The 19,708-nt window shown below is 39.5% G+C and overlaps 1 protein-coding gene across 12 annotated transcripts in view; it reads left to right on the top strand.

Moving 5' to 3' along the window:
- LOC144077528 (uncharacterized) overlaps positions 1 to 19,708 on the top strand; it is a 178,492-nt gene that overhangs the window by 125,306 nt on the left and 33,478 nt on the right. For all 12 annotated transcript variants that reach the window (XR_013301033.1, XR_013301035.1, XR_013301034.1 and 9 more), the window contains one exon: positions 8,320 to 8,486. Coding sequence is in view for 6 of the 12 variants with exons in the window: in XM_077605330.1 (XP_077461456.1) it covers positions 8,320 to 8,486 (167 nt within the window). In the remaining 6 variants the exon portion in view is untranslated. The remainder of the gene's footprint in view (positions 1 to 8,319; positions 8,487 to 19,708) is intronic.

Here is a 19,708-nt window from a genome sequence, read left to right as displayed (position 1 = left end):
GTTGAACACTGTAAAACACAGTCCTGTGGTCGAGGGTTCGATTCTATGTGGGTCTGATCCCATGTTATTCCCGGGTTTGTGCGGCTTTTCTCCAGGTGCTTCAGTTTTCCACCCATATCCTAAAAACACGGATGCTAGGCTAGCTAGTTTAACACTCTAAAACAGTCCTGGGGTCGAGGGTTCGATTCTAAGTGGGTCCGATCCCATGTTCTTCTCCGGGTACTCCGGTTCCCTCCCACTTCTCAAAAACATGCACGCTAAGCTAATTGAAGACTAAATTGTTCTTTGTCTCCTCGTGCCTTGCGATTGGCTGGCCACTGATTCACCGCGCCCCCCGCCTGGTGCCCGTAGTTAGCTGGGATAGGCTCCAGCACCCCCTGCGACCCTGCGGTTCACAAAATGAACGAATAGTGAAACTAGTAAATAGTTTTTGAGATGTTGTCGTTGGTTACATCGGGAAAATTTGACGTGGATTGATGAAACGGTTAACGACTAATGATGGCTTTTGCTTGGGTTTTTTCGGCACGAGTCCCTTTACCCGCACTCTGGAGTCACATGACTGGTCATTGTTGGTGGCGCCGCGTGTGTAGTGATGCATGGGTTCCACCGGATCGTTTGTATGGCGTCGCAGAGCAATTGATTCAAAGGGAAGGGGGCGGGGCCACCGCCGCCAGAAGGCCTGCTGGGAGTTGGAGCTGCGGGGTGTTACCGTCCAGGGTCACCAGGCATTGTTCACCGCCCCCGCCCCGACCCGCCCCGCTCCTCTAATGCCGTCTGGAAACTGTCACCAGTGTGTAATAGATGGTGAAAAAAACACCATGAGGGGGAGAGAACAAAAAAAAATAGGTGAGGTTTTTTGGGGTGTTTCCGATTGGTTGACTTTGACGGATGGGACGGAAAAATAGCAACTAACGGAATTAAATGAGGCCCTAGAATTATTGTGGTTGCCGTATTTAAGACACCGATGGACGTCCATTGTCGTCAATGGCGGTCATTGCTTGGGTGAAAGGTTGGGAAAGTATTATTTTATTTATTTTTATTGTTTTATAAAAGTAAAAAGCATTCTGGAATGTACTTTTCATCCCCACAAAAAAAACTAAGTCTTATTGTGTTATTGTCCCAAAAAGAAAAAAAATAATTTGTAGTACGCTCCTAAAATAAAAGGAAAATAAAAAAATAAAAATAACGACCAATCATAGGGGTTAATTTTTCTCAAAAACAAACATTGATGTTGTTATTTCCTTAAAAATAGACACTTGTAGTTGGACTTCTCTTTTAAAAAATGAGAATTTTGATGTCCAACTTTTGTAAATAGACGACAAACAATTAAAGTTTTAATTAAGTTAATTAAATTAGTTAAAATATTTTTTTTCTAGTACTTAAAACTTGTCACATGCATATTCCTAAAAAAAATACACACATTTTCAGAGAGAAGAGAAAAAAACGTCACTGTATTTTCCCAAAAAAAGACAAACTACTAAAGTACTTTTTCATCAAAAAATACTTTTCCTAAGAAACCTTCCTAAAATGAAGACAATTTGGCCCCTTCCAAAAAAGAAGCATGCTTTAATGTTCCTTAAAATATAATATAATAACCTTATCCAAGAATAAAATGCAACAATAATTGAATGTTTAGTTTCATTTCAACATATAAAAATGAATGACTCATTATGCAAATCTTTAGTTTCGACTCACATATCCGTTTATTCCGATTTCTTTCATTCCATTAGCGCTTTAACACTTGCCATTTTATTTCATTACTCTTCCAAATATGAACTAAGTTCATCCATAGACCGTACATAGTACATTATAATACATCCATTATTCATCTATTTTAAACAGGCGCTTTTGCTGTCTTTTCGGTCTCCAAAACGTTGTTGCCGCTGGCCAAAATCTGCTTTTATTCGCTAAAAAACGCGTCTTTTTGGCCCCCTCTCGCGTAAAAAAATCAAACGCACCCCAGACGGAACCGAGCCGGCTTAATGAAGACGCTTAAGCGGGCGATCACAGCGGGCACTTGGCTTTTGGTGGCGCGCCTGGCCGACTTGAAAGGAAGCGCCAAAGGCGGCGCCGCCAGTGGCCTTCCATCGAGGGCGGAGGGTCAGCGGCGAGCCGAGCCGGGCCGGGCCCCGCCAATCAAAAGAACTCGGGGAAAACGCGCACCCGCGTCTTGTCGGACGGGATGGAAACGCGGGGAAAGCTTTAGAAGACGGGCGGGCGGCCTTGGGATCAGAGGATTATGTAAACCGGAGGCGGCCGGCGGCGAGGAGCCACTCCAAGGTGCCGTTTGACAACGTACGTGTCAAAGCCCGACCGCCACCGCCGACGCTACCGTATCCGGAGGGGGCGGCGACAGTGAAAAGCCATATTTTTTTCTTGTTTTCGCGGACTCACTGTGTTTTTTTTTTGCTTTTTCAATTGGACAGAGACAGAAAGACATGAAACTGGATTTTTTTTTCACAGGCATTCGTGGGGCCAAATAACCAAAATACATTAATCCCTCGAATATCGCGGCGTCACGACATGGCAGATTTTTTTCGGGGGGAAATTTTTTTTTTAATTAATTATTTTTTGTAAGATCATAAAAATTGAAAACTCATGAAAGTAAATGATGAGTGCTGACTTTCTGTTTTAGGATCAAATTAAAATGAAGAGTACAGATGTATATTAAATTTCCTGATTTTCCCCCTTTTAAATCAATAATTGTATTTTTTCATCCATTTTTTCTATGTTTTTAGTTCAAAAATCATTTTGTAAAATCTAAAAATATATTTTAAAAAGCTAAAATAACCATTGTTTTAGATCTATAAAAAACTGAATATTCAGGACTTTTAATACAGTTCTTTCAATCCATTTATAAAAAAATATCTAAATATTATATCTAAAATGGACCGGCCCACGTAAAATCAAGTTGACATTAATGCGGCCCGCGAACAAATTAAAAGTGAGTAGTATAGATGTATATTATATTTCCTGATATTCCTCCTTTTAAATCGATAATTGTCATTTTTTTATCCATTTTCTTCTGTGTTTTTAGTTCAAAAATCATTTTGTAAAACCTAAAAATATATTTAAAAAAAGCTAAAATAAACATTGTTTTAGATCTATTAAAAAAGGGATTATTCAGGGATTTTAATCCAGTTCTTTTAATCCATTTATTAAAAAAAAAATCTAAATATTATATCTAAAATGGTCCTGCCCACGTGAAATCAACTTGACGTTAAAGCGCCCACGAACCAACCCGAGTCTGACACCCTTGGTCTAGATGGTCTTGTCGTGAGCAATGTCCCCGCAAAGGTTAAGCATCTCTTATCGCAACAATTTTCCTTGGCAATCCACGTCAAACGGTTCCTTCCCTAGACAAATCTGTCCTCTTCTCTTCGGGCTTATTGGTCCAATTTCCTGCCAGTGTATAATGTCCCTTTCTTCTGGAACATCTTTTACCAGCTGTCTGGGTCTTAAAGGCATGCTGTTCAGCTCAGGAGAAAATCCCCCTTAATCATCTTTTTGTGTTCAAGAGGCACAATATGCTGAAGCAGGCAAACATACACACACACACACACACACACACACACACTCGTATATAGATATATACGAGGGCTGCCAGCTCGTCGCCGCCCTCCCCGAGGGCGAAACGGAGGCGGGGTAGCGCCGAGTGTTGGCGGTAATCACTTGTTAGAAGGTCTGTCAGACGGCTCTGCCAAACACGCCGCCGATTGACTGACAGTTCCTCGACCCTTCGGTTAGCCGATAAAATTTCGTTTCGTTGTTTAGCGTCGCACCGATACGTTTTTTTTCATATGAAATGCCTTCACTCTCGTTGGACCCTAATTGTACCTACATGGCCCTTAAATTAGCTAATAAATTGGTATTGGTGCTATCAAAATGCTCCTCTATCTCTATCCTCATGTAGCATTAGCATTAGCATGCATTCAAGACATTACGCTACTACATCGACCAATGGGAGCGTCGCGTTTTTCTTCTTCGTTAGACTCCCTTTCTATCAAAATGTACAATTTGATCATACTAATTTCGAACTGGGTGATACGGCGGATGAGTGGTTTCCGTGTCTGCTTCGCAGTGCCGGACTTGGGTTCAAATCCAGAGTTTGCATGTTCTCCCGGGCCCTGCGTGGGTTTTCTCCGGGTACTCCAGTTTCCTCCCACAGTCCAAAAACATGCATGCTAAGCTAATTGAAGACTCTAAATTGCCCCTAGCTGTGCTTGGTTGTTTGGCTCATTGTGCCCTGCGATTGGCTGGCCACCAATTCAGGGTGTATTGAATTGTATGCATGAAAATATATATTTTTTATTTTATACAAAATAAAATTTTAATAATAATGGGAAAACTAAGAAATCGATAGCGACGCTAAAATGTCATCATTATGGGAGAGTGCTAACATACATAACATGCCAATCTGGTGCAACTGTCGGTCGTCCTCCCCAAGATGGCCGCCAACTAGGCACACCGCCGTCAAAATCATGGGTTAAGTCAAGGGTGTCAGACTCTGTCGGGTTGGTTCGCGGGCCGCTTTAACGTCAACTTGATTTCACGTGGGCCGGACCATTTTAGATATAATATTTAGATTTTTTTTTAATAAATAGATTAAAAGAACTGGATTAAAAGCCCTGAATATTCCATTTTTTTATAGATCTAAAACAATGTTTATTTTAGCTTTTTTATATACATTTGTAGATTTTGCAAAATGATTTTTGAACTAAAAACACAGAAAAAATGGATTAAAGAATGACAATTATTGATTTAAAAGGGGGAAAATCAGGAAATTTAATATACATCTATACTCTTCATTTTAATTGGATCCTAAAACAGAAAGTTGGCACTCATCATTTACTTTCTCGGGCCACACAAAATGATGCGGCGGGCCAGATTTGGCCCCCGGGCCGCCACTTTGACACCTGTGTGTTAACCAATCATCCTTGGGTTGTGAATTTCAATAATTTCAACACTAGTCGACCTTTTATCCCTTTCAGCTGGGCGCGCTGACATATTTTTTTTAGGTAGTGTACGTAGATGTCGGCCATCTTGGCTCGAGCCACCAGGTGGAAACTGGTTCTTAAAAAATAAGATTTCTTAGCATCAGCAATTTATTTCTAGCCTTTTTAGTGCGTATCGGTAGCCACGCTAGTACTTTTCGGGTCAATTCTTGGATTAAATGTTTTGTAAAAATACTAAAAAGTATAATAAGACAACATAGCAGAAAGCTCAGGTACCGACGTTTGGACAGGTTCGTCATCTCGCCGTATTATTTTCATCCTTTGCATCGCGGCGGGAATGAAAACTGGCATGGGTATGTTGTTACCCCGTGTTCTCTCTCCCGGGCTGTATATCACATCATAAAGAATACATAAAGCTCCTAGAAAAGAAAAAGAAGGCGCAAAAAAAGAGGGAAAAAAAACACGGCGGTCTCCAAGGCATCGGCGCTGAGCTGCAAGCCCGCGTTCTCAAACTCTGAACAGAAACAAAAGAAGTTTCCTCGTAAGGAATGGGGGTAAAAACACCAAAAAAAAATCTTGTGGTGCTGTGAGGGGAAAAGAAAGACTATGTTGATGCTTATAATCCTAATAATAAATCGAAAAGAACATGGAAATTGCTGACAATTGCATGGGAAGGATTTCTTAATGTGCGCAGAAACTGATTATGATATGGATTCACTTTTAAGTGATTTTATTTTTATTTTTTAGGGGGGACTTCCTGTTTTTATCTGTTCCCGTTCTGTTCATTTTATTCCAGATTAATTAAGGAGCTAATCCGAGTCCGTTCCGGAATTTATGAGGGGATTCTTACGGCAATTACTTGGTAGTTTCGAGTTTTTTTTTTTCATTTTTTGTTATTTTTGCAGCCATTCTGGATCACTTCTTGTCTATTTTATTTGAATTTAAGGTCATTTTAGGCAATTTTAGGTCACTTTCATTTGATTTTTGCTGTTGCTTTTTTATTTTAGGCTAATTACAATGCTAATTGGTATCATCATCATCATCATAAGAGTAACAAATTGAAACTTAAGTCCAATAATATAAAGATAAGACGTGAGAATGAAGTTGGAAGGTTCAGAATGAACAATTTATTGTCATAAATGTGTCATTTTTTGGACTATAACTCGCACAATGAAGAGAAAAAAAATATTATTTAAGTCGCATTTTTGGGAGGGCATTTTTTTAAACTTTATCGCAGACCAAAAACTGCCATATGCCTAAAAAACAATAATAAAAATAAAGAACAGCAAGCTAAATCTTAACAAAACTATTTTTCCACATAACTTTAGCCTAAAAATAAAATATAACAAGCAATCAGAGAGAGAAAAAATACGTATATAAGTCGCAGGCCCCGTCAAACTGACCAAAAAGTGCGACTTATAGTCCGGGATATACGGTAGCTGTGATATAAATGTTGAAAACGAGACGTAGAATGTTTGGAAATTGGTGCAGAAGTGTGGAAATAGAGCATAAAAGTGTGTTTTCAGCATTCCCCGACATATTTGCAAATGCGCCGAGAGGCGACCCCCCCCAAAACAAAAGATGCGGCGGACAGGAGGTGCTTTTGCCTGCCAAGCCCGGCCGGCCGGCGCGGCGCTCTGGCCGCCCGCGGCACGCCCCGAGCTCGCCTTTGACTCAAAGCCCACGATTGGCTTCTTTTAGCCTCAATGGCATGTGGCGCATCCGCAGGTGAATGTTTATCATGCCGGCTAATCGCAATTTGGAATGAAAATGGCCTTTGGTGTCTACTGAAAAAGTCTTAGATCTGGATTTTGTTGCGCTAAAGTGCCATCTTTGAATCAAAGTTAAATTTGGGATATTATTTTTATGCTATGCAAGTATTTCATTTGATTTGACTTTGTTTTGATGAGGTTTCAGAAGCCGATATTTTGGAAAAATGTATTGATGCTTGGTCATTAAGTTGCTCCTCTATCCTCATGTAGCATTAGCATTAGCATGCTTTTAAGACACTGAGCCGCTACATCGACCAATGGGAGCGTCGCGTTTTTTTTCCGTTAGACTCTCTTACGCGTGTAGCCTGTACTCATTGATTAGCAACAGCGTATCAATGTTATTAAAAGAATTTAGATACTTATTGTGCTTTAAATGACGCGTTTGTTTTGGCTTTTAAATTCTGGGCATGGCTCTTAAAGAATGATTTTTAAAAATGGGCGGAGTGTTGATTTTAGTACTATTAAACGCATTTTAGTAGTATTAAATCACTATTTATTTGTTACTTTGTTTTTAGATGGCCAATTAGTACAAAAAAATGTTTTTTCCAATCGAATATCCTGTTTTTGGTGTTTTTTCAGAGGGTTGGAACGATTTCATTTGTTTTTAGTTCATTTGTATGGGAAACCTTCATTTGAGTTATGAGTAAATCGACATACGAGCTCAGTCCCGGAAAGAATTAAGTTCGTATCTTGAGGTACCACTGTATTTTGAAGGAAAGACAAAAGCAAACAACCCTCGATAGGTTGCATCTGAAATTCAGGGTGGAGGCGGGGCCAATAGAGCCAAGAAAAGTATCAAATTTTAAACCAAAATTAGAATTAAGTTTAGTGTAAGGTTAGATTAAAGTTATTTTTGAGTGTGTCTCCATCATAATCCAAGTTCATTTCAATTTGTTTATGTTATGTTACGAGCGCGTTGCCGTGCAAAAAAGTCTGATTTTAGTACTGTTAAACACATTTTAGTAGTATTAAACCACTAGTTATTTGTTACTTTGTTAATAGATGGCGAATTAGAACAAATAAAAATGTTTTTCCAATACAACATCCAGTTTTTGGTGTTTTTTCAGTTCATTTCAATTTATTTATGTTATGTTACAAGCACGTTTCCATGCAAAAAAGTCTGATTTTAGTACTATTAAACACATTTTAGTAGTATTAAAGCACTAGTTATTTGCTACTTGCGCCAGGACCGGGACCGCCCACCGTCCGAGGGGGGACGATCTGAAATCTATCTTTAGTGACAGCGATGCCGGGACTTTTTCCAAACACCTCGTATTTAACGTCCCCTCGACGCCGAGGTCGGGGGACCTATAGGCCGTCCTCTGGCCGCCGCCGCCGCCGCCAGCCGAGCGGAAGCCGAGGAGGTCGCTTTGAACGTAATGGCTTTTGACTGACGCGCGACACACGCTCGGGCGCGTCATCGATCGTGCGTGGGCTCGGTTCCGGCGGAAAAAGCGGGACGGCGAGCGATCCGATGGGCTTTGAATCGCGGCGGTGGCGGCGTCGTCTTAGCGCTTTGCAGTTTTTTTTTTGCCCTCCGCGGACACTTGGCCTAACACCCTTCCTCCCCCCCTTTTTATCTCCCCCAACAGGCACTCGCCGGTGTTCCAGACATGCTTTTTACAGCTCGGAGAACGTGGGAGATCTCGCTGTCACGGGTCAATGTCACTCAAGCAGATGTTTGCTGGGGCACACGCACAAACGAGGACGGCGGAGACGGACGGAACGGCCAGATGTTCTCCTGCGGCGACCTTTCCAAGTAAGTTGATTGGTTTAAAAAGCCCGCTCAGAATAAGAATGATCCGAGAAAACGTGGGTTGGGATTTGGGTTGGTGGGAAAATGCCGGAAATTGAGGTCATTGGCTGGAATTGAAGGCCAGGGGTGTCCAATTTGTTTTGACTAGAAGGGCTGAAGGGATCATGTTTATTGTGTAGAAGTTGGACGTCAATAGAAATTCGGGTTTTTAAAATCCAGAACAAATTTAAAAAAAAAAAATAGGGGTAAAATGTCAACACATTTTTAGAGAAGCATTGAAATTTGGTATGAATTTTAAAAAAAATAACAACCAAGCAATGGTTTTTTTTTGGGTCAAAAAATTAAAATATGCTCTAAAATATTTAGCATTCATATTTCAACATCATAATTATCAAAGTTTACTTCATGTTTTTCTATTTACAGCAAGTACTAGTTTTTCTCAATTGAAGTTGGACGTCAATTGCCGTCAATAGAAATCAATTAATTAAAAAAAAAAAATTTAAAACTTGGAATTTTAGGGCTAAAATGTCAACACGTTTTTATATTTGGGGTATATATATAAAAAAAATAACCAAATTAGTCCAAAATTAAAATACGCTCTAAAATGTTTAGTATTCATATTTCAACATCATAATTATCAAAATGTACTTCATGTTTTTCTATTTACAGCAAGTACTACTTTTGCAATTTTTTTTCATCCCCCAAATCCTTCATTTTCTCAATCGCTTATCCTCACAAGGTTCTCGGGGGGTGCTGGAGCCCGAATTGGTCACCAGCCAATCACAGGGCACAATGAGCCAAACAACCAATCATAGCTCGGGGCTATTTAGAGCATTCAACCAGCTAGCCTAGCATATTTTGGTAATGTAGGAAGAAACCGGAGTACCCAGAAAAAAACATGCAAACTCCACACAGGTGGACCGACCAGGAATCAAACCCACGACCCCAGAACTGCGAGCCCAACACCCCAAACACTTTATCCGACAGTTCCCAAAATAATAATAATTGTATTTAAACTGCATACATAATATTTCATAAATTTCCCCTTTCTTTTAACCCATCTTATACCCATACGTAGCATCTCTGTTCTTATTTTAAGGCCATATTATATGATATCATATTATTATATTAAGGCCCACGACAGCTGGGATTCATCATTATTATTTTGATCATTTATTTTATTCCGGGTGCTTATTCCTCTTGACAATGGCGAGTAAACAAAAGCGCGTCTCTCCGCAATGAGGTGAGCGATCACACTTTGATCTGATATTGATCCCCCCCCCCCCCCCAAGCCCCCCGGCCCCCCTTCTTCAATCACTCCCCTGTTAAAACATTGGTGACGGCCCGAGGCGTTGTAACATAACGCTCGGGTTAATTGATACCCTCACCGCGCTCTACAAAAAAAGGGGGGAAAAAAACATCATAAACAGTATGCTAGCCTGGACTCCATTGGACTCGCTAACAAGGTACGCTTAAACTTTTTGTTGGGAAAGCGAATGTGCGCCTGTTTAAGGGGACTTATTCCCGTTGGGAAATGGAAAGGTTGATTTATTAGGATTTCCGTGGGGGGTTTTCTGAATTTTTTAAGTCTTGCGTGTCCAAAAATAGTTTTAAAATGGAATTAAATTGTCCAAAAAATGTCCCTTGCTCAATTAAATGTTGCTATTTGATCACTTGCGCTATAAAATGTTGCTATTCGATCACTTGCGCTATAAAATGTTGCTATTCGATCACTTGCGCTATAAAATGTTGCCATTCGATCACGTGATCGGAAATCAGATCCGCGGAAATTCATAACCGAGTAAATAAATTGCATTTGTTTACATTTTTAATGACTCATTATCTGCCATTGACGTTGAAAGACGTCCAATTCAATTTGACTGGGAGCTTGCTAGCGATTGAACGATCTTGCTATCAATTTCTATAACAAAAAATAATAATAATAATCCATACATATAATGCAAAAAAATTCGACAGCAAATTGGGCAGTAAATTTGCCTATTTAATCTATTTCTTCTGGGTTTATTTGCCTCAAATCACTTTAAAAAAATGATAAACATATATAAAATTACAAGCTAATTAATAGCAATGAACTCAGATAAATTTCTGTCCCAGTCAAAATAGATTTGACATCTATGGCCGTCAGTGGCAGCCCATAAATTGACCAAAACAGTCTAATTTCTCTTAATTTAGTTCACTTCTGGAGTTCAAAATTGTCTTAATTCACTGATAGATTAATCGCGATTAACTCACGATTAATTGCAGCAAACGTACATTTCTTCTAGATCACAGGTGTCAAAGTGGCGGCCCGTGGGTCAAATCTGGCCCGCCGCATCATTTTGTGCGGTCCGGGAAAGTAAATCATGAGTGCCAACTTTCTGTTTTAGGATCAAATTAAAATGATGAGTATAGATGTATGTTAAATTTCCTAATTTTCCCCCTTTTAAATCAATAATTGTCATTTTTTAATCCATTTTTTCTGTGTTTTTAGTTCAAAAATCATTGTGTAAAATCTAAAAATATATTTAAAAAAGCTCAAATAAACATTGTTTTAGATCTATCAAAAAACCTAAATATTCAGGGCTTTTAATCCAGTTCTTTTAATCCATTTATTTTTTTAAAAAGCTAAATATATCTAAAATGGTCCGGCCCACGTGAAATCGAGTCGACGTTAAAGCGGCCCGCGAACCAACCCGACCGAGTCTGACACCCGTGTTCTAGATTATTCCTGTGAACAAAAGTTTTGGGACACTTCAACATTGAGTTATATGAGCAAGTGTCCCAAAACATTTGCACAAATGACGTCAGTCGACGAGTTCATGATGTCATAGTGGCAAAAATAAATTGAATTGAATTCCTCAATACAAATACGATAATGACATCATAGCATTCTTTAAGGGGTGAAAAAGTTTATTCGCGGGTGTTTCATTTCTCTCCGCGCGGGGAAGCGAGGGTCCAGATGATGAAGTTTCAGCGTTCAGGTGGCGGTGTCATCCATTACGGCGGACAGGAAAGCGGCAAATAAATCACCTTATCGCACCCGGGCCTTCTCCCCGCTGAGTTGAGGTGGTCCGGCGAGGCGAGGGGGGCTGGGGGGGAGAATCCATCAAGCGCCGCAAATAGGACACGTTTCCGACATGGACGCGTTTGTGTACACGGGCGAGGCGCGGCAAAAAAACGCCGCACTGCGCCTCCTCAAGGGGGCGGCGGCCGGGAAATCCGGGATTTCCTCGCTCGCACGTCATCACCGCGTTCGCGTCGTGAAGTAGAAAAATGGCCTTGGCACGGTTGGGTCGTACCATTTTTGGTTTGCAGATGGGGGGGGGGAGGTGGTTTCTATGGTTGAGGTTAGTTGGCCAGAAAGCCTTTTTTATTCAAATGTAATTGTGTATTTTTTAAAAATAATATTGTAGTTGCATTAAAAGTCATATTGAATATCAAAATTGAAAAACTAATGGTTGGTTTCTTCTATTTTTGCAATTTTCATACGACAACCATAAGTTGGTTTCTTCTGTTTTTGCAATTTTGATATACAATGACTTCCAATGCAATTACAATTTTATTTTAAAAAAATACACAATTAAATTTTGATTAAAAAAAGGTTTTCTGGTTGGCTCTTGACATTTTTTTTTGTAAATTTTGCCAGAATTTAGTTTATTTTATGTAAATTTTCCCAGAATTGTGTTTATTTTTTTGTAAATGTTCCCAGAATTTTGTTTATTTTTTGTAAATTTCCCAGAATTTTGTTTTTTTTTTTTTGTAAATTTTCCCAGAATTTTGTTTATTGATTATTTTTTCCTCCATAGCAGTCAACAATAATACATATATGTTGGTTTTTAACTTATAACATTTAACAAAATTAAGGTGCAAAAGTAACTTTTTTTTTTAAACCTAAATGGTTTTGACTTATCTGGATCACTGGGGTGCCGGAGCTCAGCTAACTATTCCGAACTAGTTGCCAGCCAATCGCAGCACAAAATTCAAAACGGGTCAAATTTTTTCAAAATTCATTCTAATTTAAAATAAAGTTACATTTCTTTCCTTCAACCATTTTTGCCAATGACCAAGTCACGGAACAAAATTAATTAAGAACTCAAACCCCAAATTTTACAAATTGTGATCCCCAACATCATATGTTAAACAAATTTGATTTAAAAAAAATAGCTAATCAGTGTCCGCCTCCCATCCAACCAGATCGTCCGTCAATCATCTTTCCCCAGCCGTCGATAAAACACCCGATTGTCACCAGCCGGTGGCCCCTCCCCCCTCTTACTGTACACTTCTGTCTTCTCCTGGCTGGTTGCCAGGCAACAATAATGACAGTGACCTTTCGGGAAGTCAGTGGGATACGTCTCACTTGTGGGCCCATCGCTACCGCAATCCCGCTAACATGAACCCACACATGGCGGCAAATGAACAAAACGGATTGGACGACCAATCCAAGACTTTTTTTGTAACTTGAAAATTTCGTAAGTAGAAGTGTACTTTATATGTAAATTCTCTAATTCATTCCACGGTTCTCACACAACTACCGATTAAACCCTTTAAAATTGGTCAAAATGACCCAATTTTGTATGAAAAATGTGAGAAAACACAAAAATGAGAGAAAATTATAATAAAATGATTAATTAATGTCTTAATATAAATAAAGCATATGAAAATGTTCCCTGCACCACTAAAAATCTCCCTTTGCGTCCGTTATAGATGTAATACCCGTGTTTGTCCGCCAGGTGGTTGCCATAGCCCGTTCTACCCAAGGAAAAATCCGTCCACTTTGTAGTACATTTTAGACTTTTACGTGTGCCCTGTGTGTGTGTGAGAGAAAATATGTGCCATGTTGCATTTATAGTTTTTAATTGCTTAATAAGGGAAATTTGAAATGAAATAAGGGTTAGGAAATGTATTTGCTTTTTGGGAGATTTTGTAACTTGGATATTTTTCGTAATTCGAGCCACCTTTTGCATAAAAAAAATTGTAACCTGAAACTTTTGTACCTAAAGGCATTTGTAAGTAGAGGTATGACCGTAAAAAAATGCCCCTAGCGGGCCACTTCCGACCCACGGGCCGCCCATTCGACACACTGTTTTTAGCGCTTTTTCCCCCCGGAGGAAACCTGCAGGAGTTAGCGCCCCGCCCCCCCACCGCTCGTCACCGAGAGCCGTCTGTTGGTATTCGGCAGGTACGTTAAAAGAGTGGGTGGGGGGGTTCTTTAAACATCTTAGCCGCCGTTTGTTCCGTCTCCGGCGGGGGGCTCCCGGTGTACGACACCGGGGCGCCTTGGGAATAAGACAAGCAGAATTGCAAATTTGTTATTCCGAGGCGACACGTGTTTTCTGCGTAAACACGCTCAAAGGTGCGTTTTGTTTAATTTCCCTACGTTTTATTTGGCTGCCGAAGGAAGGGGGAGGGATTATTTTCAGGAGAGACTCGTTTTAGCGATAAGTGGAGGTTTGGAATTATTGACTTTTTTGAATGGCTTTTGTTGTTCAAAAAAGTGAGTTTGAAGGACGTTATTTGACCATTTTTAGACCGATAAAGAATTGAAGGACCCAGCCGGGGGTCGAACCTTCGACCCCAAACCGTGCGGCCGACGCGATACCCACTCATCCACCCGTATATAGACATGTGTTCATATATTGAATTAATTTTGATGTTCTTATGAGAAATAACAACAACTGGCGCCCAATATCTTCATACATTGGCCACCTTTGTCGCCATTAGCCGTCTAAACCGCGATAGATAGGAGGCCCGGCATCGTTCCCTGAGGTACACCGCTCCAAATTGACTGCCCTTCCTGTAAATGGACGCCAAGTCCCCCAATCCCAGCGCTCACCATTTGTAACAGCGTCCGATTTAAGCCGGACGCGAGCGGTCGGAATAAAATGGAGGCAAAGTATCCCCGGGCGTCGATCGTGGACGGAATGGCGATTCCGTTTGTCTCTTAAGTCAGTCGGCGTGCATGCGAATGACCAAAAAAAGACGTGTCTGTCGCCCCCTTTTATGAAATCTTTTACAAGGGGGCCGACCGACCGACCGACACCGGGGCCGCTACTTGGCGCGGGCTGTATATGTCGATTCATAATTGATGGGCGGGTCGCAGACGGACAGAGCGCTACACATGTAATATGGATTGCTTCTCGGTTAGAGACGGGCGTGTGGACTCATCCGGATTTGTCTCTCGGATGGCGTCGTGTATTTGTGTGGCATCAGTGTAGCTCAGCAATTACTGATTTAATTTTTATATTTGTTTTTTTTACTCGAAAAAGTATTCCGTGCAAGCTTATTGCATTCACCTTAAAAGTAATTTTTCTGGTTGTTTTCTGAATTATGATTTTTTTTCACTGTTTCAAATTAATTGTTAGGAATTGTTATTTTTTAGAATTATGTTTTTTAAATTAATTTATTTTCTGGGGTTGTTGTTTTTTTTGTTTTTTTTTTCTAATTAATTTGAAAAATTAAGAAGAAGAAAAATCCCCCCACTCAGGTTGTTTTCGGAATTATAGTTTTTTTCTTTGTTTTAAATTACTTTTTTAGGGGTTGTTTTTTGAATTTGTTATTTTTGAAAACTTTGTTTTTCTAATTAATTTATTTTCTGGGGTTGTTGTTTTTAAAAATATATATTTTTTTTAAATTTATTTTCTAATTAATTTGAAAAATGAAGAAGAAAAATAATCCCCCCATTCAGGTTGTTTTCTGATATTTTGTCATTGTTTTAAATTATTTTGGGGGAGTTATTTTTTGAATTAGTTATTTTTGAAAACTTTTTTTCTCATTAATTCATTATCTGGGGGTTTTGTTTTTTGATTTTTTTTTTCTTCTTTTTTCAACTTTTTCTAATTAATTTGAAAAATAAAGAAAAAATCCTCCAGCTCCTATTAATTTATTTCTTAATTTTTTTCCCTTTTTAAAATTAATTTGAAACAATTAAGAAAAATCCATTAAAAAAAACAACCCCAACAAATAGATTAATCTAAAAAACAGAGTTTTCAAAAATCACTAATTCAAAAACCAACTCCAACAATAAATTATTTTAAAAAACTGAGTCATCAAAATTATTCATTCAAAAAGCCACCCCAAAAATGCATTAATTTGGAAACCCCTAGTTTAAAAAAAATAATTCATTCAAAACTGAGTTTTCAAAAAAAAATAATTCCAAAAAACAACCCCAAAAACTAATTCATTTGAAAAATGGAATTTGCAAAAATAATTTCAAAACACCCCAGGCGTTTTTTTTTAATTTCTAAGGTGAATGCAATAAGCTTCCATAGTATTCCACAAAAGTAGTATTAAGAAATAAAGCCAAGCTGCAGCTCACTGACTCAGTTTGTGAGCACGCGGGAAAATCGTTGTATTGTTTTTGAATCAACCCCCACTAGTTTGGACAAAGCCGCTCCAGAGAGAGTCGTGGCCTCCACCTGTTTATTTATTCATTTGTCCGTTTGAATCCTGCCCAAAAAAAAGACTTAAGTGACATTTTGGCCTCGGCGGAGCTTTACACCCGCTAGCATTTTCTAGCTTGAGGGCGCACACCTCTGTTGTGGATTTAAAAATTTCATCCGGATCGCTCACCGATGTCACAGTTTCCGTATTGAACTTTTGGGGGAATCGCTTAACTCACATATATGTAATGTCAAATAGGTTTTATATTATTTTTGTTACGTGACATACAGTATATTTTGTGCACAATAAAAGGGGGGAAATTTATTTATTTATACATCTTTAGTTTAAAGACAAAAAATATTATATATATATACTATTTACTGTTTTTTAGATATCTATAATGGTAAAGCATTTGCCAATTTATCAACTATAAAAAAATAATAATCCCAATCCATTTGCCAATTTATCAGCTATAAAAAAATAATAATCCCAATTCATCTGCCAATTTATCAACTATAAAAAATAATAATCCCAATTCAGTTGCCAATTTATCAACTACAAAAAAAATTATAATCCCAATTCACTTGACAATTTATCAACTATAAAAAAATAATCCCAATTAATTTGCCAATTTATCAACTATAAAAAAAAATATAATCCCAATTAATTTGCCAATTTATCAACTATAAAAAATAATAATAATCCCAATTCCTTTGCCGATTAATTGTGCCAGCCCTAATTCACGGTCTTACTTCCCCAAAGTGAGAGAGTTCATTGTCCACGTTGCCATAGCGACAGCAAAACAGCCACTCATTCTGTCCTCCATAATGGCATTGACCTTTGACCCTGTCTCCCAACTTGAACTCCATTCCCCCCAGCGTGAACAAACTGCCCCTGACCAACTCTCAAAACCCATCCCTCGCCATTTTGAACCTCAAAATTGGACGTCAACGGCAAAGGATGAGTTGAAAATCGCTAACACTCACCAGTCAATCACCTCCTCCCGCTAAGCTAGCTCGGTGCATAATTTATGAACGCTAATCAGGATCCCCCCCCCCAGCTCCGGTCTGCTCGCTACCCTACCGCTAACACGGCTTCCCTGACCTGACCCCGCCCGTTTCCCCGCAGCGTGTTTACGCTAACGCCGTCTCGTTAAAGGCTGGCCGCGCCAGGTTAGCGCCGGCTAGCTTTTCAAACCCGCGCCGAGCGGCCAAAACCGTCCGCCGACGGCGTCGCGAACTAATCTAGAACAACAAACGAGACACGGCCCGCCAAGATCGGCGTTACGGCGCCATTATTGTCGTAATTACTCGCCGCTGCCGGCCAGGTGAGCTCGCCGCGGGAGACGGCGAGAGGGCGGAGGGCTCCGGGCCTCTGTTACCGACACAGATGTTAGCTCAGCTGTAGCCCAGACGGGGGAAATGTTTCTTTTCTCGCATCCAAAAATGTTTCGCCGTGCCAAAACACTAGTGTCCAAGTGTAATGGAGGGTAGTTGACATGTAGCCACTTAGCAATTTTGCCTGGATCCGGTTTGAGTTCGATTTCTTTAATAAAAGGAGAATACACATTAATGAACATATTCAATAATATGTAATGTAAATATGTAAGATTGTCGGCCTCACATTTGGGGTCCTGGGTTCGAATCCAGTGTGCTTTATATATGGAAATTTTTTTTAAATGTCATTCATTGAGGGTGCGCCTTTTAATGCAGTGCGCCTTATAGCTGTGAAAATACGGTATGTAAGATTGTCGGCCTCACATTTGAGGTCCTGGGTTCGAATCCAGGTCGGTCCACCTGTGTGGAGTTTGCATATTTATGAACATATTCAATAATATGTAATGTAATGTAAATACCATATTTTCACGACTATAAGCCACACTTAAAAGTCTTAAATTTTCTCCAAAATAGACAGGGCGCCTTATAATCCAGTGTGCTTTTTATATGGATTTTTTTTTAAATATGTCATTCATTGAGGGTGCGCCTTATAATGCGGTGCGCCTTATAGTCGCGAAAATACGGTATGTACTATTGTCCTGGGTTCGAATCCAGGTCGGTCCACCTGTGTGAAGTTTGCATGTTCTCCCCAGGCCTGCGTGGGTTTTCTCCGGGTACTTTGGTTTCTCTCCAATAGCTTGCTTGTAAACAGTTTCAATTGGTTTTAGTCTTGCAGGCCGATGGCAAACTTGTTAGGCAGTAAGTCCTGTGTCATATGATCATTGTGTCAAAATACTTGGAGTATTTTGGAGATGGAGTCTGAAGGCTAATTTCCATCTAGCTAGTTGAGGCAGGTAGCAAAAGGCAGCGGTGGCGGCGACAGGGCAGCTGGAGGTGGAGGTCCCGTGAAGGACGCCACTCCCTGCGGGCGGCCTCGCAATGAGCGCGGAAGCGTGAAGGGCTTCCGTCGCCGCTCTGGCTTAGCTAGCTTTTTTTTTTTTTTATTTCGCCGCGTGGACAGAAATGACAGGAGGAGTCTGTTATGGCCTACAATATTTCCGTCTTGTACACTTCTGGGATCTCGATAGCCTTTTCTTCATGTTGTCCGTCGATAGCACGTGTTTTAAAATTAATATACCGTATTTTCTCGCATATAAGCCGTATTTGTAACAAAAAAAATGACTGAATCAAGGGTATGGCTTATATGCGCAATGCTATTAGTTGGCATTGATAATAAAAGAATTCAATTCAAGTGACCAGTAGATGTCGGCAAATTAATATTTACTATTTGTTGGTTATTTTCAGTTTTGCAGTAAGAAAACAACCATTACTGGATGAATAAATTCCTTATGATATTGACCCTAATAATGTGCTTTTGATTCATATAGTATCTCAGAAATACCACGTGCAATGATTTTTTTAAAGATTTTTCCTTAAAAGTAACACATTTGTACTCCCTATTAAAACCACGAATATGGAGATGAAAATTGTAAATCAGGGGGCGGCTTATACACGAGAAATTGTCAAATTCGACGATTTTAAGGGTGCGGCTTATATGCGGGGGCGACTTATATGCAAGAAAATACGGTACAATCGTATTGTTTATATCGCTGAATTGGCTATAGTTCAGACACTGGTGAGGATAAGTGTCCAATCTTTTGGAAGTGGGAGAGTTGGCAGTCAATAGACAATTGTTTCCTAGCAGAAGGATGATTGGATGTCTATCGTTCTCTCATTCTCTCAAGGAGGGACTAAAAAGTGTTGTTTATATTTTTTATGATGTAGCTGGTGGCCATCTTGGGTGGGGCGACCAAGGGACGGGAAGTATGTTGCAATATTACTTTTTATTTATTCAATATATATATATAGAGTTGGATTCTTTAGGTCAATTTTGTCCAGTGCCAAGTCTATCCTCATTATAAATGTCTATATGAAATTATGATCTACTACAGATCTTTTCTAAATGTATTAATAGACTGTCTGGCATGAATAAATTGATGAATAATCCTTTATCAATGTTTCAGGGAAAATGAAATTTGCCCGTGTCCGTGCACTCCACGCGTTCAAAGTATGAGGAATTGCAAGAAGATGATGTAAAGTTGGTCAAGTGGGCACTCACCCGCGTTCGCTGGGATCTTTTTTTTTAAAATACATTAAAGATAAGAATTGTACGTTCAATCAATTAATATCTATTTGGGGAAAAATGTAATTGCAAGTTTTCAGGCCGATGTGATTTGGATTCAATTCAGCATTCATTCAGTCATTTTTTGAACAAACCACTTATCAAACACTTGAATGTAAAATTAGATTAAATTAGATTAGATAACTTTATTCATCCCGTATTTGTGAAATTTCATTGTCACAGTAGCAAGAGGGTGAGAATACAGACACAGAAAAAGACACGCTAGA

The sequence above is a fragment of the Stigmatopora argus genome, chromosome 7 (genome assembly GCF_051989625.1).
Source record: "Stigmatopora argus isolate UIUO_Sarg chromosome 7, RoL_Sarg_1.0, whole genome shotgun sequence".
Lineage (NCBI taxonomy): Eukaryota > Metazoa > Chordata > Actinopteri > Syngnathiformes > Syngnathidae > Stigmatopora > Stigmatopora argus.
This window is presented reverse-complemented; position numbering and strand designations above follow the sequence as displayed.